At 58.4% G+C, this 20,833-nt stretch overlaps 1 protein-coding gene across 2 annotated transcripts; it reads right to left on the bottom strand.

The window, feature by feature from the left end:
• Positions 1-367: 367 nt before the first annotated feature.
• CDC42EP4 (CDC42 effector protein 4) lies at positions 368-18,857 on the bottom strand. 2 transcript variants are annotated; one of them, XM_073310794.2, is made up of 2 exons: positions 18,641-18,857; positions 368-3,293 (listed from the first exon to the last, which is right to left on the bottom strand). In XM_073310794.2, the coding sequence occupies exons 1-2, from the start codon at positions 18,803-18,805 to the stop codon at positions 2,217-2,219; spliced, it is 1,242 nt and encodes a 413-aa protein (XP_073166895.2). In that variant the 5' UTR covers positions 18,806-18,857; the 3' UTR covers positions 368-2,216. The 2 variants fall into 2 exon arrangements, with proteins under 2 accessions (XP_073166895.2, XP_073166896.2); XM_073310795.2 differs by lacking the exon at positions 18,641-18,857 and adding an exon at positions 17,724-17,918.
• Between the last annotated feature and the right edge of the window lie 1,976 nt (positions 18,858-20,833).

Below are 20,833 nucleotides of genomic sequence, written 5' to 3'. Positions count from 1 at the left end.
CTGCACTCCAGCAGAGGGAGGTGCAATGCCTCGAGCAGGGTGGGTGGATTTGCTGGGCAGCCCTGGGGATATTACCAGTAGGCATGGGAGCAGCTCCTGGTTGCTCACCCTCGGTCTCTGCCCTCTGTGCTAACCCCACCCTCCCCTGCCAGACAGAGGTTATGGAGGCACCAGAGATCTCTGCCGCTTGATCGGGGGAGAGCCCCTGCAGCTAGGCCAAGTAGGGGTAGGGCCCAGGCTAAGAGAAGACATTTTCACCAGCATCGCAGAGGCGAGGCCTCAGAAATCAGGACAGGGAAGAGTCTCTGGGAGTGAGAGAGACAACATGCCCCCAGCCGGCATAAAAGACCCCCGAGGAGGCAGGCACTGCTTTCACTACCGTTTAATTCTGTTCTGCATTTTACATACATCATCATAAAAAAAACCCCTCCTCCATTCACCTGCACCATACAGCTCCGAGCACATGGGACAGAGCCCCGGTCACAAGGCAAGGCCACGCCACGCCCCAGGGCGCCCTGCCACTGCTTTCAACCGGTGGGGGGGGGGAAGAAATCTAGCGCAAAACAACATTTAAAAAGAAAATAACTTAGAAAAGGTCCAAGTTAGTGTTTTATTGCTACCCGCGAGCGTGCGATGTGTGGAAGGCAGGGCAGGGGGCGAGGACACATCTCTTCAGCGTGGTGCTGACAGCCCTGCGTCCTGGATAGGATGGTTCCCCACCCCTAGTCAGGCTGCACCTGGCAGCTCTTGGGCACAGGAGCGTCTGCCCAGGGGCCGTCTTCCTGGGGAGGAGACTGGGCAGAGGAGAGCGAGTCTGCGTTTCCTGCACACGCTGCCCATTCCAGACTGCTGGGCTTCAGGACGCTGTGCCAGTGCTCCAAACCCATTGTGCCCACGTGTGCAGACTGGCGAGGGGCCAGACATTATCCCCCTAAGCTTTCCCCCTGCCCCCTCTGTTCCATTCCTGCCACCAACACTGGGCTGCAGCTGCCTCCGGGCATCCCCTCCGCTCATGCGGCGGAGGAAGGGCACTGAGGGCTTGGGGTTGAGGGCAGGCCAGGGGCCATCATCTCTGCCCCAGCCCTGTTCATCCGGATAGCAGGGGCTAAGAGGATTCCCAGCTCCTTCCACCGTAACCCTCCACACACCCCGGGTAACAGCACCATAGTCATTGGGTCCCGCTAGCAGCGTGCCAGCCTCCGTTCCACCTCTGCGTCACACCGTGGCCAGGGGAGCAGGGGGCATGGCTGGCATCGCAGTGCCACAGACATGCTGCTGCTGCAGGGGCAGGAGAGGGTTTCTCAAGAGGAACCCACCAGAGAGGAGGTCTGGGTCCAATCTGTGGGAGCAGCTGTGGCAGGCTGCAGGGAGCCCATGTCCCTGAAGGTGCCGCAACATTGGACACTTAAAAAAAGAAAAAGAAAAAAAAAGATACAAGAGTAAAAAAATCCCTTCCCCTGCCCCTGGAGCTGCAGGCCTCCCAGCGCTCTGCCCAAAGAGAAGTACCATCAATTGCAGGCTCAGAAACCGCTGGGTTTCCAATGCCATTTCACTCTACAATATGCAGAAGTCTAAACTCTTGAACCAAGTACTTTCAGACTGGAATTTCCCCTCATCCGCAGTTAAAAAGAGTTACAAGTACAAATCAGAGACCAATGAAAACACAAGGGGGAAAATATATATTACTAAGGGCACTGGGGCTGTAAGCCTTGTCCTTGTAACTGGACTCTGTATTGCTTGATGTGGGTAGTAGATCAAGTTAATATCCAAAGTCCAATAGAAATGAAAGAATGTTTCCCCCTTGCAGTACACACTGGAGTTTTCTTCTGGGAAAGGAATAGTCTCCAGACTGGCTAGCGGGCTCTTCCCCTCTCCCGACTGCTGTTCTTCCCCGGCTCGCAGAGATCGACAGCCTTACAGGAAGAGGTTCTTCGACGTAATACTATGACTTTAAACCCAAGTTTCTCCCTCTCCCACAGCGACCTCAAAATAGCAAAAACTAACCCCACAACATCTATCTTCCCGTTTCACGGATTCACCCAGTCCCTGGAGAGACGTCAAAGAGGAGCTGAGGGGAATCTGGCCACAGCCCGGGGGGAAAAGGGAAAGGATTTAAGAGTTAAGTGTCTCCCGGAGCCATTGTCAGTTTCAGGTTATCCCTTCTTGTGCCCAAGCTCCCGCAAGTTAACACCAGACCCGTCGGATCAGCCACCTGCCTACACTCTGATTTCGTCGTCCTCCTCATCCGCGAAGGAGAACTCTCTGTTATGCTGTTTGGGGGGGCCGTGCCGAGCGCCATCTGGGATCCCGTAGCTCTGCCTTTCGGGAGATGGGCGGTGCTCTTCCTGCCCCTGTGCTATGCAGCTAGAAACCGAACTGCTGTCCCTGCTGCCCTGGCTCCAGGCAGAGTCCAGGCTGTAGGCCACAGCCCTGCTCTCATCCTGGCAGGCTGGCGCCATCAGGAGGGAATCTGGCAGGGGCTTCCTTTCCTGGCTGAGCCGGTGGGCTGCAGGTATCCGGGTAGGGCCTCCATCCCGTTGGGGCTCCTCAGGTACCATGGCGCCAAAGTCTTCGTCCTGGTCCCACTGGTCTTTGTCCATGATGCTCAGGACGTCCCCCAGCATTGAGGGCCCCAGGTCGATGTGGAAGGACATGATGGACTCGGCATGCTTCATGCCGTAGCTGCTCTTCGGCACCACGACAGGCAAGTCCGCCAGGTCCCCAAAATCGCGCTCATCCAGGCTGGGGCTCTGAGGGCGGGTGGCTGCACCGTTGGGGCGCGGCTTCTCCTCCGGGGCAGCCGCCTCCTCCGGGGCCTTCTTGACAGGGCTCGAGGAAAGGCTCTTGGGCAGCTTCCCGGCGCTTTTGTCGGCCTCCTTCTCGGTGAGCTGAGGCAGGGAGACAGCGTTCTTCACGAAGATGGCCGAGTCCCGCAGGGAGCCCAGCATGTCCCGCCGGTCGCCGCGCGTCACCGACTGCGACCGCTTGCTGCTGCGGAACTTGCGGGACAGCAGGCCGGGCTTGGAGGAGCCCAGCTCCTCGGGGGACTCCGGCTCGCCGGCCTTGCTGTTGAGGAAGGAGGTGTCCCCGAAGGCGTCCCCGGCTCTGCCCACGTGCATGGTGTGGCGGAAGTCGCCCAGCGGGGCGCTGATCATCTCAGCCGTCAGATCCGCCCGTGAGCGCCGCTTGGAGTGGGCCGAGTTGGAGACGAGCTGCTTCAGGATCGGCATTGTCCCGGCAAGGGGGGCCGGGCTGGGCAGCGAGGTCTCGCTGTCCTCCCCCGCAGCACTCACCTAGAGCACGGAGAGAAGAGAGGGCGCAGGTTAGTCTGGGGGAGCCAGACAGCTGGTCATGCCGCCCCACTGGCGCCATACAGTCAGCGGGGAGAGCCGCCCCTTGGGGCGCTCCCCACAGGAGCCATGGCTACCGTGTCCTACTCCCTGCGCCACTGAAAGTATTGGCCGCTCTACAGAGTACTTCTCCCCCGCCCCCACAACCCAGAGCAGCTTCTCCCTTGTCGGGCCAGCCCCCAGCCCTGTTTCCTGCTCAGCCCCCTGGGGCCGGGAAACGTGCATTCGCTGCTGGAATGCGCTGGCCCCGAGCCGCTCAGCTCAGCTCCTGCATCAGTGAATTCGAGAGTCTCTCCCCTGCCCCCTCCCTGCAAACAGGCCTCCCTTACCTCCAGAATCTCACCCCCCCCTCCGACTGATACAGGAGAGCCTGGCTCAGTCCAGGCTGCAGTCCCTCGCCACCAGGCCCCCTTCCTTTCCATCCCGGTGTCGGAGGACAGAGACCGAGAGGGTATGGGAGGGGGAACTGCACCCACCAACAAAGTTAGCCTCAAGCAGCTGATTGCGCAGGGCAGGTCAGCTGGGCCACAGGAACCGGAGGCTTAGGGGGACAATGTTATCACCAGCAGTGGGCGCTGCTTTGGAGAGGCTGTCCCTGCCCCTGGGAGCAGTCAGCAAAATGGGTTTTATCCACCAGTTTTCCAGCCTGGCAGATTCCCCCAGCGTTGGAGCTGGCAGCAGCTGCCGTTAATCACGTTCCAGCTCGTTCTCGGACCCTGCCCTGCAGCGTCACTTGGATACAGGGTTTGTCTCTATTTCCTGGGCTAAACAGCCATGGACTGATGTGGCCTGCTGAGAAGCCACCACGCCCCACCCCCAAGCAGTTGGCTCCCTGCCTCTGTCAGTTCACTGAGGGTGCTGGGATTGTGGTAAAGTTTCCATCATAATTATTGGGGGTAGGGTGAAAGACAGTCATGCTGCACCCCACGGCACAAGAGGGGCTGCCCACAATACAGGAAAGTCACAGCAACCCGGAGCTAGAGGCAGTTAACATTCAGCAGCCGTGTGGGAACAATCCTTGCCCTGCTCCAGAGAGGAACGTGAGCACCAGAGAAACTGAGGCAGTGAACCCAAGGAGGGGTTTTGAGGAAGTCAGAAACAAGAGCCTGGCGTGCGCTGCAGAACTGGCTGGTCAGGATGGTTCACCCTATTGCGGCCCTGCGCCTCTTACTGCGGGCAGGTGGCAGCTTTGTTCGAAGCCACATGGAGAAAATGCTTTGGATTTTTCTCACGTAAAGCAAGCAGCGAGCAGCGGACGCTGGGAGGAATTGGAAACAGACGGCAGGAAGTGCATGAGGAGGGCTGGAAAATGGTGAGAGGCCCCGAGAGCTCAGGGCTGCGCCACGCAGCTAGGAGAAAGCCAGTTGCCTTCAATCGGAGGGAAAGGGGCTCAGAGTTTCTGGGACCCAGGGAGAACTGGTAGAAAGGATCCCTCCAGCTCCCCACGCTGCTATCTTGGGGCTTGTCACACCAGGGCTGGAAGGCCGCGTGCAGCCACCACATCGAATGGGAATTATCCAGAACACAGTTCTTACCCTTTTCCATCCCCGCCCCCGCAACGAGCTGGGAGCTAGCCCAGAACCCCGCTTCCTGCTATACATGGAGGGGGCTGTGGCTGGCTGGCTGGGAAAGACAGACTGCTCAGGAACAGAGACTGACCGGCACGGGCGTGTCTACCCTAGGAAGTCTCCCCACTGCACTAGCATGGGTTCAGCTCCACCAGGGAGAGCACTTAGTGCAGACAGGGTTTAACCCCCAGGATCTAGGTTTGCTCTGAGCCCCACCAGCCAAGGCTTCCCCTGGTTGAGCTGCCGTGGCAGGAGCGTTCCCAGCAGAGACTGGTGCAGACCCAGGCCGAGATTCTCAGCCCTGGGCTAGCTGCAGCCCCACACGGGCGGAGGCTGGGGAGCAGGATGATGGTGGAGCAGCGTTTGCAGCGTTCCAGGAGAGAAGATGGCCCCGCAGGAGGCCAGAGCTCCCTGCTGGTTCGGAGCAGCATGACCCGGGCCCTATCTCCCCAGGTGCCTTGGTAGCAAGGGACAAAGGACACATTTCCTTTCCACCCAGCCCCAGGGGTCCCTAGAGCCGCTGAAGGAGCTGGGCGGCCAGCGACAGGCCAATCACTGCCCCCCGTCCCCAGTATTCAGCATGACGAGCCATGCGGAGTAGGGCAGAAAGAGACCGTCCAAGCTGCCCCGGCATCTGCGATGCAGGGGGAGCTATCCTGGCTCCGGCTCCCAGCTGAGCGGGCTTCCATCCACCGACCTCCCCCATCCCGCTGCATTTGGCTGCGTGAACTGGATTCCTTGGCACTCGGACACAGAACTGCTTAGCAGCCAGCGTCGGTGGAAGGGGGATCCCCTGGGTCAGAGCTGGCTTTGCTGGGCTCCGTGTGGGGCTGTGCCGGCTTCCACAGCCCTATTGAGAGACCGAACCACCCCCAGCAGTGACATGGCTCCACGCCAGCTCCTCATTTCAGGGCCCCTGCACTATGCTGCATCCTCACAGCCAGATTATCTAGGCAGATGCTGGTGGCGGAGGTTGGCTGGGAGCACAGGGGCTCGGACAATGTTCTGCCCTGGGCAGTCTGTGCACGAAGCAGCCAGGACTGGAAAGGCTGAAGGCGGGATCGAGGGGCGCTGGCAGAACTGCAGATGGGGGCAGACTGCCCAGTTCTCCCTTCTGCCCCCTCACTGCCTGAGTCATGCTGCCTAGTGACTGTTTAAGCACATCCCAGGGGCTTGGGGCGATTCCCTGGCCAGGGAGCTGGGACTTTCCCGAGAGGGGTTGGCGATGAGGCCTCCGGGTGGGGGCGCCTGCATCAGCAGAACTGGAAGCTTTCCCCACTGCGGGCTAGCGGGCTGAGGTCACACGCCGCCCCACGACTGGTGCGGAGGTAGCAGTTTTGGCTCGGGAGGGGAGGGGAGGCAGATGCTGCTGCGGTGCAGAGAGAAGCAGGTCGTGACTCGAACACAGATGGGCCTCAGAGAGAAAGGGAGACACACACATGCATATACACAAGGCAGCCCTATGTCCTTCTGTTCCGCTTCGATTCAACCATTCTGTAGCGGATTTGAAACCCCCCCTCCCTATCTTAGGGGCACCCAGCAACACCCGTCCCCAGTTAGAGGGACAGGCTCTCTGTCCCCATCACCCCTAGCTCACCAGGGTGTCGAGATGGTCTCCTGGTGATTCTGGCTTTCCACATGCCAATACCACGCTCACAGCCATGGCACCAGCCTGCCCTTTGTACCCTCCAAGCGCCTCCTCGAACGCTTCGCAAGAGCCGCGGCTCAGGATGCAACGCGAGGTCGCCAGAAGCCAGAAAGTGGCACATGGGAGCTAGACTGAAGGACTAGGCCAGAAGTCTAAGCAGCTGGGTTCTCCCGCCCCCATACTCTCCCTCCAGGGACCCGTCTGTTAGAGCAGCGCGGGAATCGAGCTGTAGACGTCCCAGAGGCTGCGGCCGCTGGGACTCCGGCTAGAAAGGTGCAGCAAGAAGCTTTGGCAGACCCCCCCCACCCGCTGTTTTGGTTGCTACGGGACAAAGGCTCCTTTCTCTCTATTCCCTGGGGGTGGGGAATTAAGGGCACAAGCTGCCCTGGCCCCACATGAGAGGGCACAGGATGCACCAGAGGCTTGTTTCCGCTCGCTGATCGGCTGTCCTGGTAGCCTTTAGCACACATCCCCCCCGTTGGAACAGACTCGCAGACTCTGAATGTTTCATTTAGGAGCAATAACTAGCCCAGAGACACCAACCCCGCTCTGCAGGAAGCAAACGCAGGGCGTCTGGCTCCACGGGGAGGGGAGAGGAGAGCAGGAAGGGTGCAAACATGCGTCCTCCACGCCCCACAACCCCAGCTCACGCGAAGCCACTGTACCATTTCTACGAGTGGCGCCTCCTTAGAGCCCCACTGGCCTGCCGAAGGCTGTGGGGCTGCCCGCCCCACGGGGAAGGGAGCCACGCTCCAGGCACCAGAGGGTCACCAGCACTCAGCAAGAGGTGGCCGCCTTGCGTGCCCATCTCGGTGCCCCTTCACGCGAGGCAGTTCTCCTCCCTGCTCTCGGCAGTGCTCTGCCTTCCTTCCCCACCTCTACAGCATTAACTCTGCCCCCTTACCAGCCTCGGATTCCCAGCCCCACGGCATCCCAGCCTGCCACTCTGCAAACACAGTCCAGACCCCAAACTTTCCCCTCCAGACCCCTGGGGCAGAATCGGCCCTGCCCAGCTCAGCCGCAGGGAATGGACAGAGCTGCCTTATGTTCACCCCCAGAGCAGGGGCTTGGCAGAGCAGTGCAGGGACTCTGGTTAGGAAGATGGGGTGGGTCTGCCCCCCAGCCAGCCCAGCCCGCTGTGCAGCAGCTCTTCCAACAGCCGGAGTTCAGGACCCCTTTGGCCTCCCGGTACGCAGTGGCTCCAGCTCTCACGTGCTCCAAGCAGCGCTAAGGAACGGGGAGATCAGCAATGGGGTACGGAGCCTTTTGCTGCCAGGCAGCCGGTTCAGATCTGGCCCAGCTCGGCCGTGCCCCCGGGAAGAGACAAGATGACTCTGCAGAGGCTGATGGGATACAAGTCGGGAGCTTCAGAACAGCTCTCTGCGGCGAAGTAGTGACACCACCTGCCCAAGGGCCCTCTCAAAGCTGGCGGTGATCGGCCCTCTGCTTGTGAGTCTCAGCAGAAGACGAAGGACTGGCCGTGACACAGGAATGCCACTGCCCTCTGGCTAATACGCAGGGTCTCTCCAGGCCAGGTCTCACCCACAGGCGCAGGGCATGGGATACCGGGGGTCATGGGGAAGCCGCTCCCCGTGCTGCGCTGGAGAACTTCAGCAACCAGAAACATGCTCTTGTGGTTGAGGCACCAGGTGAGGATGAGTTGGGTTCAATTCCTGACTCCGCTACTGACTCCCTGTGTACCTTGGGCAGGTCACTTCACCTCTCTGGGCCTCCCGCCCCACCCAGGAAACGGGGAAAATGAGACCACCTGTCTCCAATCCTTTGTCTAGACAGCAGCAAAGCCTTGTCTAAACAGACAACTGGAAAATCTCCTTGGGACCTGGATGGTCTCTCACTTGTGCAGCACCCAGCACAACGGATCTGTGATTTCAGTTGTTGCCTCCATGGTAGGAATCAATCTTCCGGGCTTTCAATCCAACACATGTTCTCCACACACTGAATAACGGGATATACAAGAACTGGCCTGAGCTTGGAAGGTCCTCAGAAGCCTGTTCTCCTTGCACTTTGTCACAGAGTCCCTGGGCGATGCTCTGGAACTGCTCCCCATGAAGCCAGTCAGGACTCTGGGGCAGTCGCCTTTCTGTGAGCAGCCTGTCTTCAGGACACACAGCTCATACGGCTTCCACCTTCCTGGGTCTGACCTCGGAGCATTCAGCATCCTCTGCCCCTCCGTGCGCTTCCCCCAGCGAGTCCGCTCAGGCGGGGCTCCTGGGGAAGCCAGAGGGTCCTGCACCCCAACTTCGCAGTCAGACGTGACTCTCAGCCAGCCAGTAAAACAGAGGTTTATTAGACAACAGGACCATGGTCTAAAACAGAGCTTGTAGGTACAGAGAACAGGACCCCTCAGCTGGGTCCATTTTGGGGGGGCCATGAGCCAGACAACCACGTCTGCCCTTCACTCCATGTCCCAGCCAGCTCCAAACTGAAACTCCCTCCAGCCCCTCCTCCTCTGGGCTTTGTCCCTTTCCTGGGCCAGGAGGGCACCTGATTCCTTTGTTCTCCAACCCTTTAGCTCTCACCTCGCAGGGGGGAAGGGCCCAGGCCATCAGTTGCCAGGAAAGAGGGTGTTGGCCATTCTCTGTGTCCAGACCCCTGCCCACACCTGCCCTCCAGGGCTCTGCAATGATCATACACCCTTACCCCACCCCCTAGATACTTAAGAACTGCCTAGGGGAAACTGAGGCACCCCCACACTATTCAGAGGAAACATTAAGAACAGTCCCACTTCGTCACACGCTTGCTCTGGGGAGCTGAGCCACCCAGAGATCTTAGCCCAGGGGCACCGCTCACTGACAGAGTGGGCTGTTCCACGGCGGGCACCATCCTACTCCTCTTCCATTTGTTTTACTGCCACTGCCGGACAAGCTGGAGGCCCCGCTCAGAGCTCGCGCTGGGCTTCGGAGGGTGGGAAGCGTTCCCCAGACTGTCCGGCCTCGCTTGGCCACGGAGCGCCCGTGACGGGCACGAGAGAGCCGCCAGTTCCTGAGAGGCGGAGACTCCAGTGGCTGTGCTCCACGTGCCTTCCCTTGGGCAGCCAACAGCGACCAGAGTCTCCCTCTCTTCCAGGTTTCTATGGGACAGTCCAGTTTTGGACCCAGCTGCTCAGCCAGCTGGACGCTCCAAGGTGCCGACATCTGCCAGACCCAGAGAGACGCTGTCACAATGCAGGGGGCCCCACCAAGGCTGGGGCATCAAGACCTCGCCTTCAGAGTCTGCCCTGCTGGACTAAGTGAGAGAGGCAGCATCTGTGTAATGGGTTCATCCACCCGTTCTACAGAGACAGAGCCCCGCAACAGGCCGCAGCCAGCGCGTGCTCATGAGCCGACCTGGCATCCACTGAAGTCTGCTCCGTTTGCCCTGCTGGAGCAAAGTCCTGATGCTTTCTCTGTTACCACTTCCCCAGCCCTGCAGCTTTCTAGCTGGCTCCACTCCCCACTGCTCTGCGTCCCAGCCTGCCCCACCCTGCACCATTGCAAGTTCCCTTGCTTTCCCCCACAGATACAGGGTATGTCTACACTGCAATCAAACACCCGCAACTGGCCTGGAACTCAGGCTGCGGGGCTATCAAATTGTAGTGTAGATATTTGCGCTCTGTGGGGCTCTGGGATCCTCCCCAGCCCGAGCCCAAGTCAGCTGACAGGCCCATGGAGGGTGTTTTATAGCAGTGTAGACATCCCCACAGACACACCCTGCATGCTCCTCCATTGCTCAGTCGGAGCAGGGCAGACTTCCTGCTTTGCAATCACTTCCATCTCACTGCTCTTGCTTCAGAGAGGGTACAAGGCTCAAACTGTTCTCCGGCTTCCACCCCAATTAAACAATAACCTGTTAGACAATCTCTCCCCACAGTGCCAAGTACTTGGGCGCACAGCTCTTCTGAGCAAGGCTGCAACTCCCCCCGCTCCCCAGCGTCCTTTGAAAGGTTACAGAAAATTAGCTACACAGAACATGCCAACTGCCTGCCCCTCCCAGGCCGTGCAGAGGAATCAATCTATCAGCCACTTTTAGTACTTGTGTGTCCCCCGTTGGTACAGTGTCTGAGCACCACACAAACTGACCTATCGATCCTTACAACACAGGCTCAGGTTCCTCATCTGAGCCTGCGTAACACGGGCCAGGGACCTGCCCCGTAATCCTTCCTAGAGCACACCTTTTAGGAAAAGCACCACCCTCGTGAGAGAGGCCAGTGCTATATTATCTTCATTTTACAAATGGGGAGCCGAGACATGGACGTTCCCTTCGTCCCTTCGAGCAAGCGAGTCTCAGAGCCCGGATCAAATGACTCAGGCTGGTGGGGCCCACCCCACAGGGCTAAAAATATCCATGTCGATGCTCTGGCTAGAGCCTGGGCTCTGAGACCTTCCCCTCTTGCTGGGGTTCAGAACCCAGGCTGCAACCTGAACCCAAAACATTGACACTGCTCTTTTGAGCCCTGTTTTTCAGTCAGCTGACCCAGGCTCTGAGACTCACGTCTGGGTTTTAGGCACCGTGTAGACAGACCCAAAGTGACTTGCCACAGGAGGCTTGTGATAGAGCAGAGATTTGAACACCAGGCTCTCAAGGTGCTGTGCGTGGTATCGGAGAAGATACTCCATCTTCTGATTTCAGTTTCTTGGTTCCTATGCCTCACTGTACAGATTCAAATACTACAGAGTCTGTTACTGGACACTGGAGTGTGAGCATTTAGTGGCCGAGGAAGGGAATGGGAGCCAGGACTCCTGGGTTCCACACAGTTGGCGGCTGGGTTGAAGTGCAAGTTGGCACTTCACTTTAATTTCTCTCTCACACACACACACACAATTAGCTTACACACTTCTCCTTTTGGTGTCAGTTTCCTACCCATAAACTAGGTTTAATGCACTCATGCAGGGTAAAGTCTAACCAATTCCCCCCTTGCCGGTGTGTCTGATTTCCTTATCTGTCACTAACATCCCCTCGGATTGAAAACAAAGCCTGCTTTTTTCGGTCCTTCTCCAGCCAGGAGTTACAAGTAATGGAAAAATCGTCTCGTCAGTTTCTAATCAGTTTCTCTGCCAGGTTCTCATGCCCTAGCTCATTGCTCCATGCAGGGAGAGGATTATGCACTGGCCCACACAGCTTTTCCCTGATTTCATTTCTATTGACCTTCAGTTTCATAGAAGACATAGAAACCCCCCCAGGCCAGCTCCCCAGCTGGTATACGTCAATGAAAATCCACTGATTTAAGCCAGCTGGGGACCTGGCCCAAACAGCTAACTGTGGGGGCAAGTTCGCTTCTTTAGCATTCTTATGAGACTTTGAAAGCCTTGGCTAAGAGGCAGCAGGAGACTCAAGTGTTACTGACGTTACTGAGTAGCTTTGCCCTCCTCCAGAGGCCTCCACGCTGCTAGGGGCCCAGAACAAGCCATTGCCTTCCTCCTCCTAGCTAGCAGGAAAGGGGCGAATTCTTAGGGCCTTCTCTCTCCCTCAGCAAGCTTCACTCTACAGACCATTGTGTAAGATGGGGGGGAGAGGGGATGATTTCACAGAGTGGGTGACTGTAGGGAGCTCTTCTGCATGCTTCCACAGCTCTCTGTCTGCAGCCGAGGCGCTGGGCTTGCCTATGCCGGGAAGTGGAGGGGGAACAGCCCCTTTCTCTGCTTCTTATTCAGCGAGGAAGAGACAAGATCCCATTACATTCCTGCTGCCGCTTTTATAAAAGCGGAAAACCAGCCCAGAGAAGCTTAACAGCCGCCAACTAATAATCTGCTGAGAAAGCGCAAGTGTAACCCGAGACAAAGTTAAAGACGCAGCACCTGCATCCAGGGGCAGGCGGCTCCAGCTGCCCTCCCAGAGCACAGCTTCGCGCCTAGTGCCAAAAACCCACTTCAGAGGGTAGGTGGCTTGTCTGCACTGGCGGAACAAGTGGAGGCCAGAGGGGAGCAGAGATCAGTCACCTGGTCAGTCAATTACACCCCTTTTCCTCCCCCAACGCGGGCCTGCTAAATTTGCTGTCTAGGCCAGGGGGCCTCTCTTCTTTCTGAGGGTCCCCCCCCACAACACGCTATAAAAACTCCCCGGCCCAGCTTTGCCACAACACCAGATTTCCTGCTGATAAAAGCCAGGGCCGGTGTTAGGAGGTAACAAGCAGGGCAATTGCCCAGGGCCCCACGCCAAGGGGGCCCCACGAAGCTAAACTGCTCAGGCTTGATTCAACCCTGGGTAGTGGGGCTCGGGCTTTCTGCCCTGAACCTCAGTGAGTCTAACGTGGATCCTGCTTGGTGGACCTCCTGAAACCTGATCAAAGCCCCCCAGGGGGCCTCAGACCCCTGGCTGAGAACTGCTGCTCTAGGTGGTTTAGGGACTTGGATTGCAAGCTCCTGGGGGCAGGAACCATCTGTTCATTACGAATCCATTCTCCATTACACATACTTTGTGGCCTTTCACACCAGTGCAGCACTTCACACCGGTGCCAGCAGCTACAGGAGGTGCTGGGTGGGAGACTGTTCAGCCAACAAGTCTGTACAGTGCCTGGCACAATCGGTCAGAGTCTGCAGAAGAGCAAGGATTGGAACGCAGGAGCTCTGAAATCCCAACCCCTGGTCCATGCCATGTTGCCTTGCTTCGGCCCCATACAGCCGCACGGATGGCAGGCTGTCACACGGTGGCATGCAGGAGTGACAAGCCAGAAGTCAATAGCAAACAAGGGCATTGACTCTGGGCTTTCCTGACGCACTAACTTAAGCTGGCTCTGACTCGCCCCGTCACCATGACTCGCGCTCTTTTGCCATCCCTACCAAGGCTGGCTGGCTTGAAACGAGAGCCGCCAGCTTTGCTGCGTGTTTTGGTTCACTAGGCAGCGCCCTGAAGCTGGGAGACGGCAGGAGGTTCAACCCCACCCCCCTGCTTCCGTCAGACTCACTGGAGCATGAGCAGGGCTGCACAGTGAGTCCCATCTGAAACCTGGCGGAGGGAAAGAGAGAGTCCAGGAGATGATCAGCCTTCTACTAGCCAACAAGAATCTCTGCTCACCCCCGCCTAACCCCTTTACAGCGCCTGTCTGCACACCTGACCTTAACACCCAAACAAAGAGCCACCTCCGACCCACGGAGCTACCAACACAGAATAGCTGCAGGTGGAGAGTTGCATAATCATCTTATCTCACTGCAGACAGAAGCTGCAATCCTGGACTACTCTTTGCCAAGCAGACCCCATCCCTGAAGACAGAGGCTCATCCTCCAGCCATCAGTGCAAAGACATGGGCGAAGCCCAAGACACCCATGCAGAAGAGCGAAAGGAGACAGTTTCGCCCCCTCCCTTGGAGGTGCCGGTGTAGGACTGACAGACTAGACTTTCAAACAGCTGATATGCCGAACCGTCTATCCATTTATCAGAAGCATCTGCAGCACCTATTGCAAAGCAGGTGGAAAAATATCAGGCAGAGAAAATTAGATCCCTATCCAGAGTGTTTGACCAGAGGGAGTCAGGGATCTTGGGCTCTTGCCAGCATAATTTTCCACACAGACAGACACAATTAGCCTGTAGAACTCACTGCCACAAGATGTCACCAACCTGAAGAGCTTAGCAGGATTTCCAAAAGGAGTGGGCAGTTCTTTGGATGACAAGGATATCCAGAGTTGTATTAAGTACTAACAAAGACAATAGGAGATGGGAAAGGCTATAAACATTCATGCTTCAGGGGATGAACCAACCTCTAATTAGTGCGGGGAGGGGGTCAGGAGGAAACATTCCCTGGGGCAAGGTTATCCCTTAACTGTCTTGAGTTCCTCTGAAATATCAGATACTGGCCAGTGTCTTTCACAAGATACTGGACTAGACAGACGGCTGCTCTGCTCCAGCCTTGCCATTCCTGCGTCCCCATATTGTGGCTGGGCGGGGGGTGAGGAGCGAGCAGCCAGATTTCTCACAGCCCGTTCAAGACCAAGACAAGACAAGACAATTTATGTGTTGGGAGACTGAAGGCAGTTCAGGGATATCTCACCAGGGCCCAGAACAAACGCACAGAACAATGGGACCTGGAATGCAGCAATCAGCAGAAATCACTCACATCAGTTGAAGCCCTTTTAAACGACTCTCACCCTGGATACAATACAGTCAGGAGGGTCATTAGAGGATTCACCTGAGTTACAGAACCGCCCTGCTCCAGCCCCTTAGCAGAGGGCATGCAGCTTGCAGGTACTGCCTAGCAGCAGGGAAGGCAGGTCATCGCTCCCCTTCACAGACATCAGCTGATGGGAGCTGCTGTGGCCAAAAGGTGGCAAACCCCAGCTCTGCTCCCAAGTAGAATCCAGCTTGGATTCCATCAAGACCCAGACTGGTTTGCCAATTGCTCGCCACATAAAGCATGGTCTGGGCACTGCTCGCTGAGAGCCATCCCAGGGCAAGGGCTCCGCTGGGGGTAGGTCAGGCTCCGTGCCTGCCTCCGACACAGAGGCACACACCTTCCGACTGGGGGCCCAAGAGGGAGGCATTGAATCATTTTCACCCTGGACGTCACCTGGAGTCAAGCCATGGTGCTAGCAAGAACAAAGATCTAGCACCAAACATGGCCCCGCCTCATGGCCTAGTGGGCTGGGCACTAGGCTAGAACTCAGGAGACCTGGGTGCAGGTCCCAGCTCTGCCCCTCCTTTGCTGGCAGACCTAGGGCAAGTCACAGCCCTCCCTGTGCCTCTGTTTCCCTACCTGTAAAACAGGGAGAACATGGGCTTGGAGATTTAGGGATGAAGCAGGCTATCAAAGAGCTAGGGATCATCATCAGACACAGCTACATCCACGTTTTCACATGGGGGCAGAGGTCTAACCCAGACAGGGGCGAAGCTGCCGTTCATTCCCATCTCTCATGCTGCTGGCAGCTAAGCCCCTGCGCTGGATTGAGCTGATGAGCGCAGAGCAGATACTGCCCCAGAGCTCTCCGCAGCTTGGCAGAGCGCCAGGTTCAGAGTCCGCCCCCACGGAAGTCCGTGCACTCACTATGTCCCCTGGAGAGACATGGAGCCAGAGAGGAGCCCGAGCCTGGAAGCTCAGCTCCAGCCCCCTGAACTCAAGAGTGCTCAGACTGAAGTCTCGATCTGGCGCAGCTCTAATGAAGACAATAGCCTGCAGACACCTTCAACTAGCCCCCTTCTCGCCCTGCATCAGTGCGGAGCACAGCCAAGGCCAGGGATGTTGCCACACAACCCAACATCATCAGTCCCAAGCATTCCCAGAAGGGGCCAATACGTCACAGGGTGCAAGGTATCTCAAAGGCGCCTTTAACCAGACACTGCAGCCAATTCTTAGCATTGTCGCACTCTGGCCCCTCACTCAGTTATTCACAACTGATCCCGCAAAGATGCTCCCCAGAATCCCTTGCACTGGTTCCCACCTCCCTTTCCATGGCAAGGTGCTCCTGGCACCCCAGCTGGCAAGCAAGCTGAGCTGTGACTTCTCTGTCTAGCTTGAGGCAGGCTCACACCCATGCACGGGGGCAGAGGTCAAAGCCTGCTTCTCACAGCAGGAGAAAGCAGAGAGGGCAGGTGGGGTGGAGAGAGGGCGTGATTCCTTGGCCTCCTATTAGTCAGTTACACCCACCCAGAGCACATTTAAACACATCAGACATTCCTGGAGGATAGGTCCATCAATGGCTATTAGCCACGATGGGCAGGGATGCAACCCTATGCTCTGGGTGTCCCTCGCCTCTGTTTGCCAGAAGCTGGGAAGAGGGCAACAGGGGACGGATCACTTAATGATTACCTGTTCTGTTAATTCCCTCTGGAGCACCTGGCACTGGCTGCTGCTGGAAGACAGGATACTGGGCTAGATGGGCCATTGGTCCAACCCAGGATGGCCACCCTTACCCCTCTGCACAGCTCTAAGGGATGGTACTCCTGGCATAGCCGTGGAAAAATCAAACCCAGACTAGGAGCAAGCTGGTCACCCACCTCCCTCTGCCAGCTGCGGGGTCCCCACCAATTAAGAGCTGCTGTGGGCCCCAGGGTGACAGAGGCCTGAGTGGTAGCTAGACAGACCAGGCCCTGACACCGCAAAGGCCGTGTTCTCCCAGCATCTATTTTGAACCTTCTGGCATCCCAAGAAGGGCCAGCTAAATAATGCATGGTGGCCGGGAGCTGCCCCAGCTGACAGGCCGCAGAGCAGTTAAAGAAACCCAGGCTAAGAGGTGGAAGCCAAACGCCCAGCGCTGCAAAGATCAGATGTATTCTCAGAAGTGTTCACCGCTCAAGGCAAAGCCTGGCTACACCACAACCAGCCAGCGTGTGTTAAAATACAGCTCGCCCCGTCCACACGAGGAGGAGTTAGCCCATTTGCTAGAATGACACCTGGTTAGCCTAGCGCCAACAGGCCCTGGGAGTTAGCGGGCACCTGGGGTTACAGTCTCACAGCTCAGCGACCACAGGAGCAGCAAACCCCGGGCCCAGCGGTTTGTTTTGCACGAGCCTGGGGAACTCGAAGCCACTCCAGAGTTAGCCAGAACAAAGTTAGCCAGAATCACTCAGAGTCAGGGAAACCAACCGATCTCACTGCCCACCTCCCCAAGTCTGGCAAAATCCACAGCCTCTCTCCTCCAGAGCTTGGCAGGGCTGCTGGAAGAGGTAACCCTGCAGGGCCTTTGTATGCCTGGGCCTGCAGCTCTTTGTTCCATCATCTTCCACTCCGCCAGCTGGGCAAGTCGCCCAGGGCCCCCAGTGAGGAGCGACCCCTTCTCACGGGCACCTCTGGGCACCGGTGTGGGGGAGGGGAGGGTGCAGGGGGCTGCACACTGGCCATTGTTTGGCCAGTGAGACAAGGGGGGGGGATAAGAAGAGAAGAGGAATCAAGGCTGATCTGGCAAGGCTGGGCACAGGGCTGGCACAGCCTGCAAGAGGCCCCTGGCACCTTTCTCTCCCCCTAGCCCAGGAAATCCCTTCCTGCAGCCCGTCTCTGCCACAGCCCCTCCTGGGCATCCCGGGGCGTTGGGGCAGGGCGCGCACAGACCCATCGGGGCGGCGTGCATTTCGGTGCCTGCCCCCCGTGAAAGCCCGGGCCCAAACAAACAGCGCCCCCCCCCCCACCCAGGGAAAGCCCCTCCCCGAGCGCAGCGCTTGGGTCTCAGCCACCGCCTGCCCCAGCGCCGGTTCCACGGAGCCGCCCCTCCCGTCTCCAGCGATCAAGACACCTACTTTCGCCCCCCGCAGCCCTCTCCTCTGCGCGAGTTTCTCAGGGGAGCAAAGTTCCGCTGCGCCGCGGGCCCCTTGCTCGGCCGGGGGCTCGCCCCTCTCCAGGCGCACGGACAGCCGGGGCGCGCCCCTCGCTCCCCTGCACGGTGCCCGGCGCGCACGCCAGAAGAGCCGCAGTCCATCGCCCGGCCAGCCCCCCCCCGCTCCCGGCTCGCGTTAAAGAGACAGGGCGATCCGGACAAAAGAGCCCAGCTCTGGAAATTACCTGGGACACCCCGCGCGCTCCCGGATTGCCCCGCCCGCTGGCTCAGGCCCAAACCCGGCAGCGGCGGGCCAATGGCTCCCGGGGGGCGGAGGGGACCTGCGTGGGCCGTGTGCCGGGGGGGGGGGGGGAACGGGTGCATCCTTTGCCGATGCATGGAAAGAAAGAGACGAGCCGCCACGGTTTGCAACCGCTGCTCTTCGCAGGCCAGGCTCCGGGAAGCACGTTCGGCCTGGCGCGGCGTTCCCTGGTTCTGGGCAAGGGCCAGCGGCTCTTAGTTTGTCAGCATTGACTTTGGAGGGGGGGGGGGCAAGGTCTCTTTCATTACAACCGGGGGGGGGCGGCGACTCCGCACGGGTTCCCGAGGAGAACCGGCTTGGACCATCTCCCAGCCCTCCCCAAGGCGAGCCCCGCTCTGCAGGGGCCGCCTGGAAGCTCGACAGGGACACCTCTGACCCGCAAAAGGCCGCCCCCCCCGCCGCCGCCAAAAAAAATTTTCCTTGAAGCTGCTGAGCACAGAGCAGCACCGGGGAAAAACTCCCCCGGCACTAGCCCCCCTGCAGCCAGCGCCCCTCCCGCCCCCCGCGCCGGTGGCTCCTCTCCAGCCCCCAAGCCTGGGGATCCCCCCCCCCCACTCGGTGTGAGAGCCGGGACCCACCTCCTCAGCAGCCGCGGCCCGGCTTTGTTCCCGCGGCCCCCGCTCCCTCAGTGCTGCGCGCTGCGCTCCCGAGGCTCCATCCCATGGCCCTTCCCAGGCTTGTTCCTCCCTCCGGCTTGAGACGGATCCTCCCAGCGCCCCCCATGCGGCCGGGGATGATGTCATGGCTCGGCCAGGGCCAATGGGGCGCGGCGGCGCCGCTGGGGCAGCCCCAGCGCTCGGTTCCCCGTGGCGGGCAGGCGGGGCCAGCGGGAGGCCGCCCCGCCCCGTGGGAGCCGGGTTGCCCAACGCCGGAGCGTCCCGACTCATGATCCGCCGGCTCTGAACCGGGACGGAGAGCGGGGCAGACAGGGCGGCGCGTGCCGGTTGGCCAGGGCTTTCCCAGGGGCAGGGTGAGGCCAGCCTGTCTAGCCCCCCAGAGAACAAAGAGACGCGGTTACTGATGCAAAGAGAACAGGAGGACTTGTGGCATCTTAGAGACGAACCAGTTCATTGGAGCGTGAGCTTCCCTGAGCTGCAGCCCACTTCGGGTCCCAAGCAGGGGGCCGCCTGCAGCCCCCTGGGGAGCCACCAGCAGGTTTCAGGGGGTCCACTAAGCATGGCTGGCTAGGGCCCCCGGGGCAGAAAGACCTGCCAGGGGGGGACTACGGCCCGGGGCCTCACCTGGGGCTGAAGGCAAAGCAGCTTGGCCCTGGCCCATGCAGCAGTGTGGGCCCCTGGGCAATAGCCCTGCTTGCTCCCCCTTAACAGGGGCCCTGGCTTTTATATGCAGAATATATGCGCCTGGGGGGCAGGGATAGCTCAGTGGTTTGAGCATTGGCCTGCTAAACCCAGGGTTGTGCGTTCAATCCTCAAGGGGGCCATTTAGGGATCTGGGGCAAAAATTGGGGCTTGGTCCTGCTTTGAGCAGGGGGTGGGACTAGATGACCTCCTGAGGTCCCTTCCAACCCTGAGATTCTATGAAAATCAGATGTTGTGGCACAGTTGGACAGAGGAGTTTTTAGAGCATGTTGGGGGGGGCCTCAGAAAGAAGAAGGTTGAGAACCCCTGCACTAATGGATTCGTGGGTTCCCCTCTCTGTTAACCCCATGGCTGTCTCGGGGCTGGCAGTGAGTGTCTTCGGCTATGACGTAGAGTTTGTGAGTGTGTATACACACACACACAACTCTACTGTAGCATATGTCCCTATCTTTATTGCCCCAGTGCTCATGGCCTTGTGGCTCCAGCACAGCACTGGGAGACAGGACTCCTGGGTGTTCTTCTTTGCTCACCTGCAGCAGAGTTGGTGTGTGACTGCGGGCACATCCCGTCCCCTCTCTGTGCTGGGGAGGTGGGGGGATGCAGTATTGTCAGGCTCACCGAAAATCACAAGATTGGCTTTAAAATCATGAGATTATGTAAAAACAATAGATGTGAAGTTCTTTTTTTATTGGCCTTCTTTCTGAGCCTTTCGGGTGCACTGGGGGTCACATCTGGAAGCTTTCTCCACAGCCATGAGGGCTAGAAACTTACTTTTCCTTTAAGAATGAAGGCTGGAATCATCACGTCTCCACTTGCTCCAGGAGCTGGGGCTTCAAGGAAACAATAATTATCATGAGGCTCATGACACATTACAGCTCGGAGCAAGCCCCCCAACCTGGGTGACAGAAACTTGCTGGTTCTGCTGGACCTAGTGCTCTAAAAACAGTGGCGTGGGATGCGGCATGGGCTGGCCGCCCGAGGACTGACCCAGGAGGTCGGACGAGCTTGTACTCGTCCGGCCTGCAACATTCACATCACTGTGTTTGAGCTAGCGCGTCTGTCTGCCTCTGCTGGGAAGCAAGCTGCCAGCTGTACTGTAGAAACCCCCTCAGTTTCTCTGTCTGTAAAATGGGCCTAAAGATATTCATTGCGCTCTTTGCTGCGGGGCGTTGTGAGCTGTTATTCACTTGCCAGGCACATTGGGAACTTCAAGTGGAAGGAGCTATGAGAAAATACTGTCACTGCAAAGCTGCGTGTGACTGGGGAAGTTCTGAGTCATGTTTCAGGGTTTTAGCAAAGCTCTTAGGGATTAGGATGAGACCTTCATGAGGGGCACGTGATTGCACATCTGCCTACTGTGGGGTTTCCTGCCCTTCCTCTGAGGCCTCTGGTGGTGGTGACTGAGATGGGTGGCCCACGGGTCTGCTCCAGTCTGGAAGGTCCTTGGTTTTG

This window comes from Lepidochelys kempii, chromosome 14 (genome assembly GCF_965140285.1).
Source record: "Lepidochelys kempii isolate rLepKem1 chromosome 14, rLepKem1.hap1, whole genome shotgun sequence".
NCBI classification, from domain to species: domain Eukaryota; kingdom Metazoa; phylum Chordata; order Testudines; family Cheloniidae; genus Lepidochelys; species Lepidochelys kempii.
This window is presented reverse-complemented; position numbering and strand designations above follow the sequence as displayed.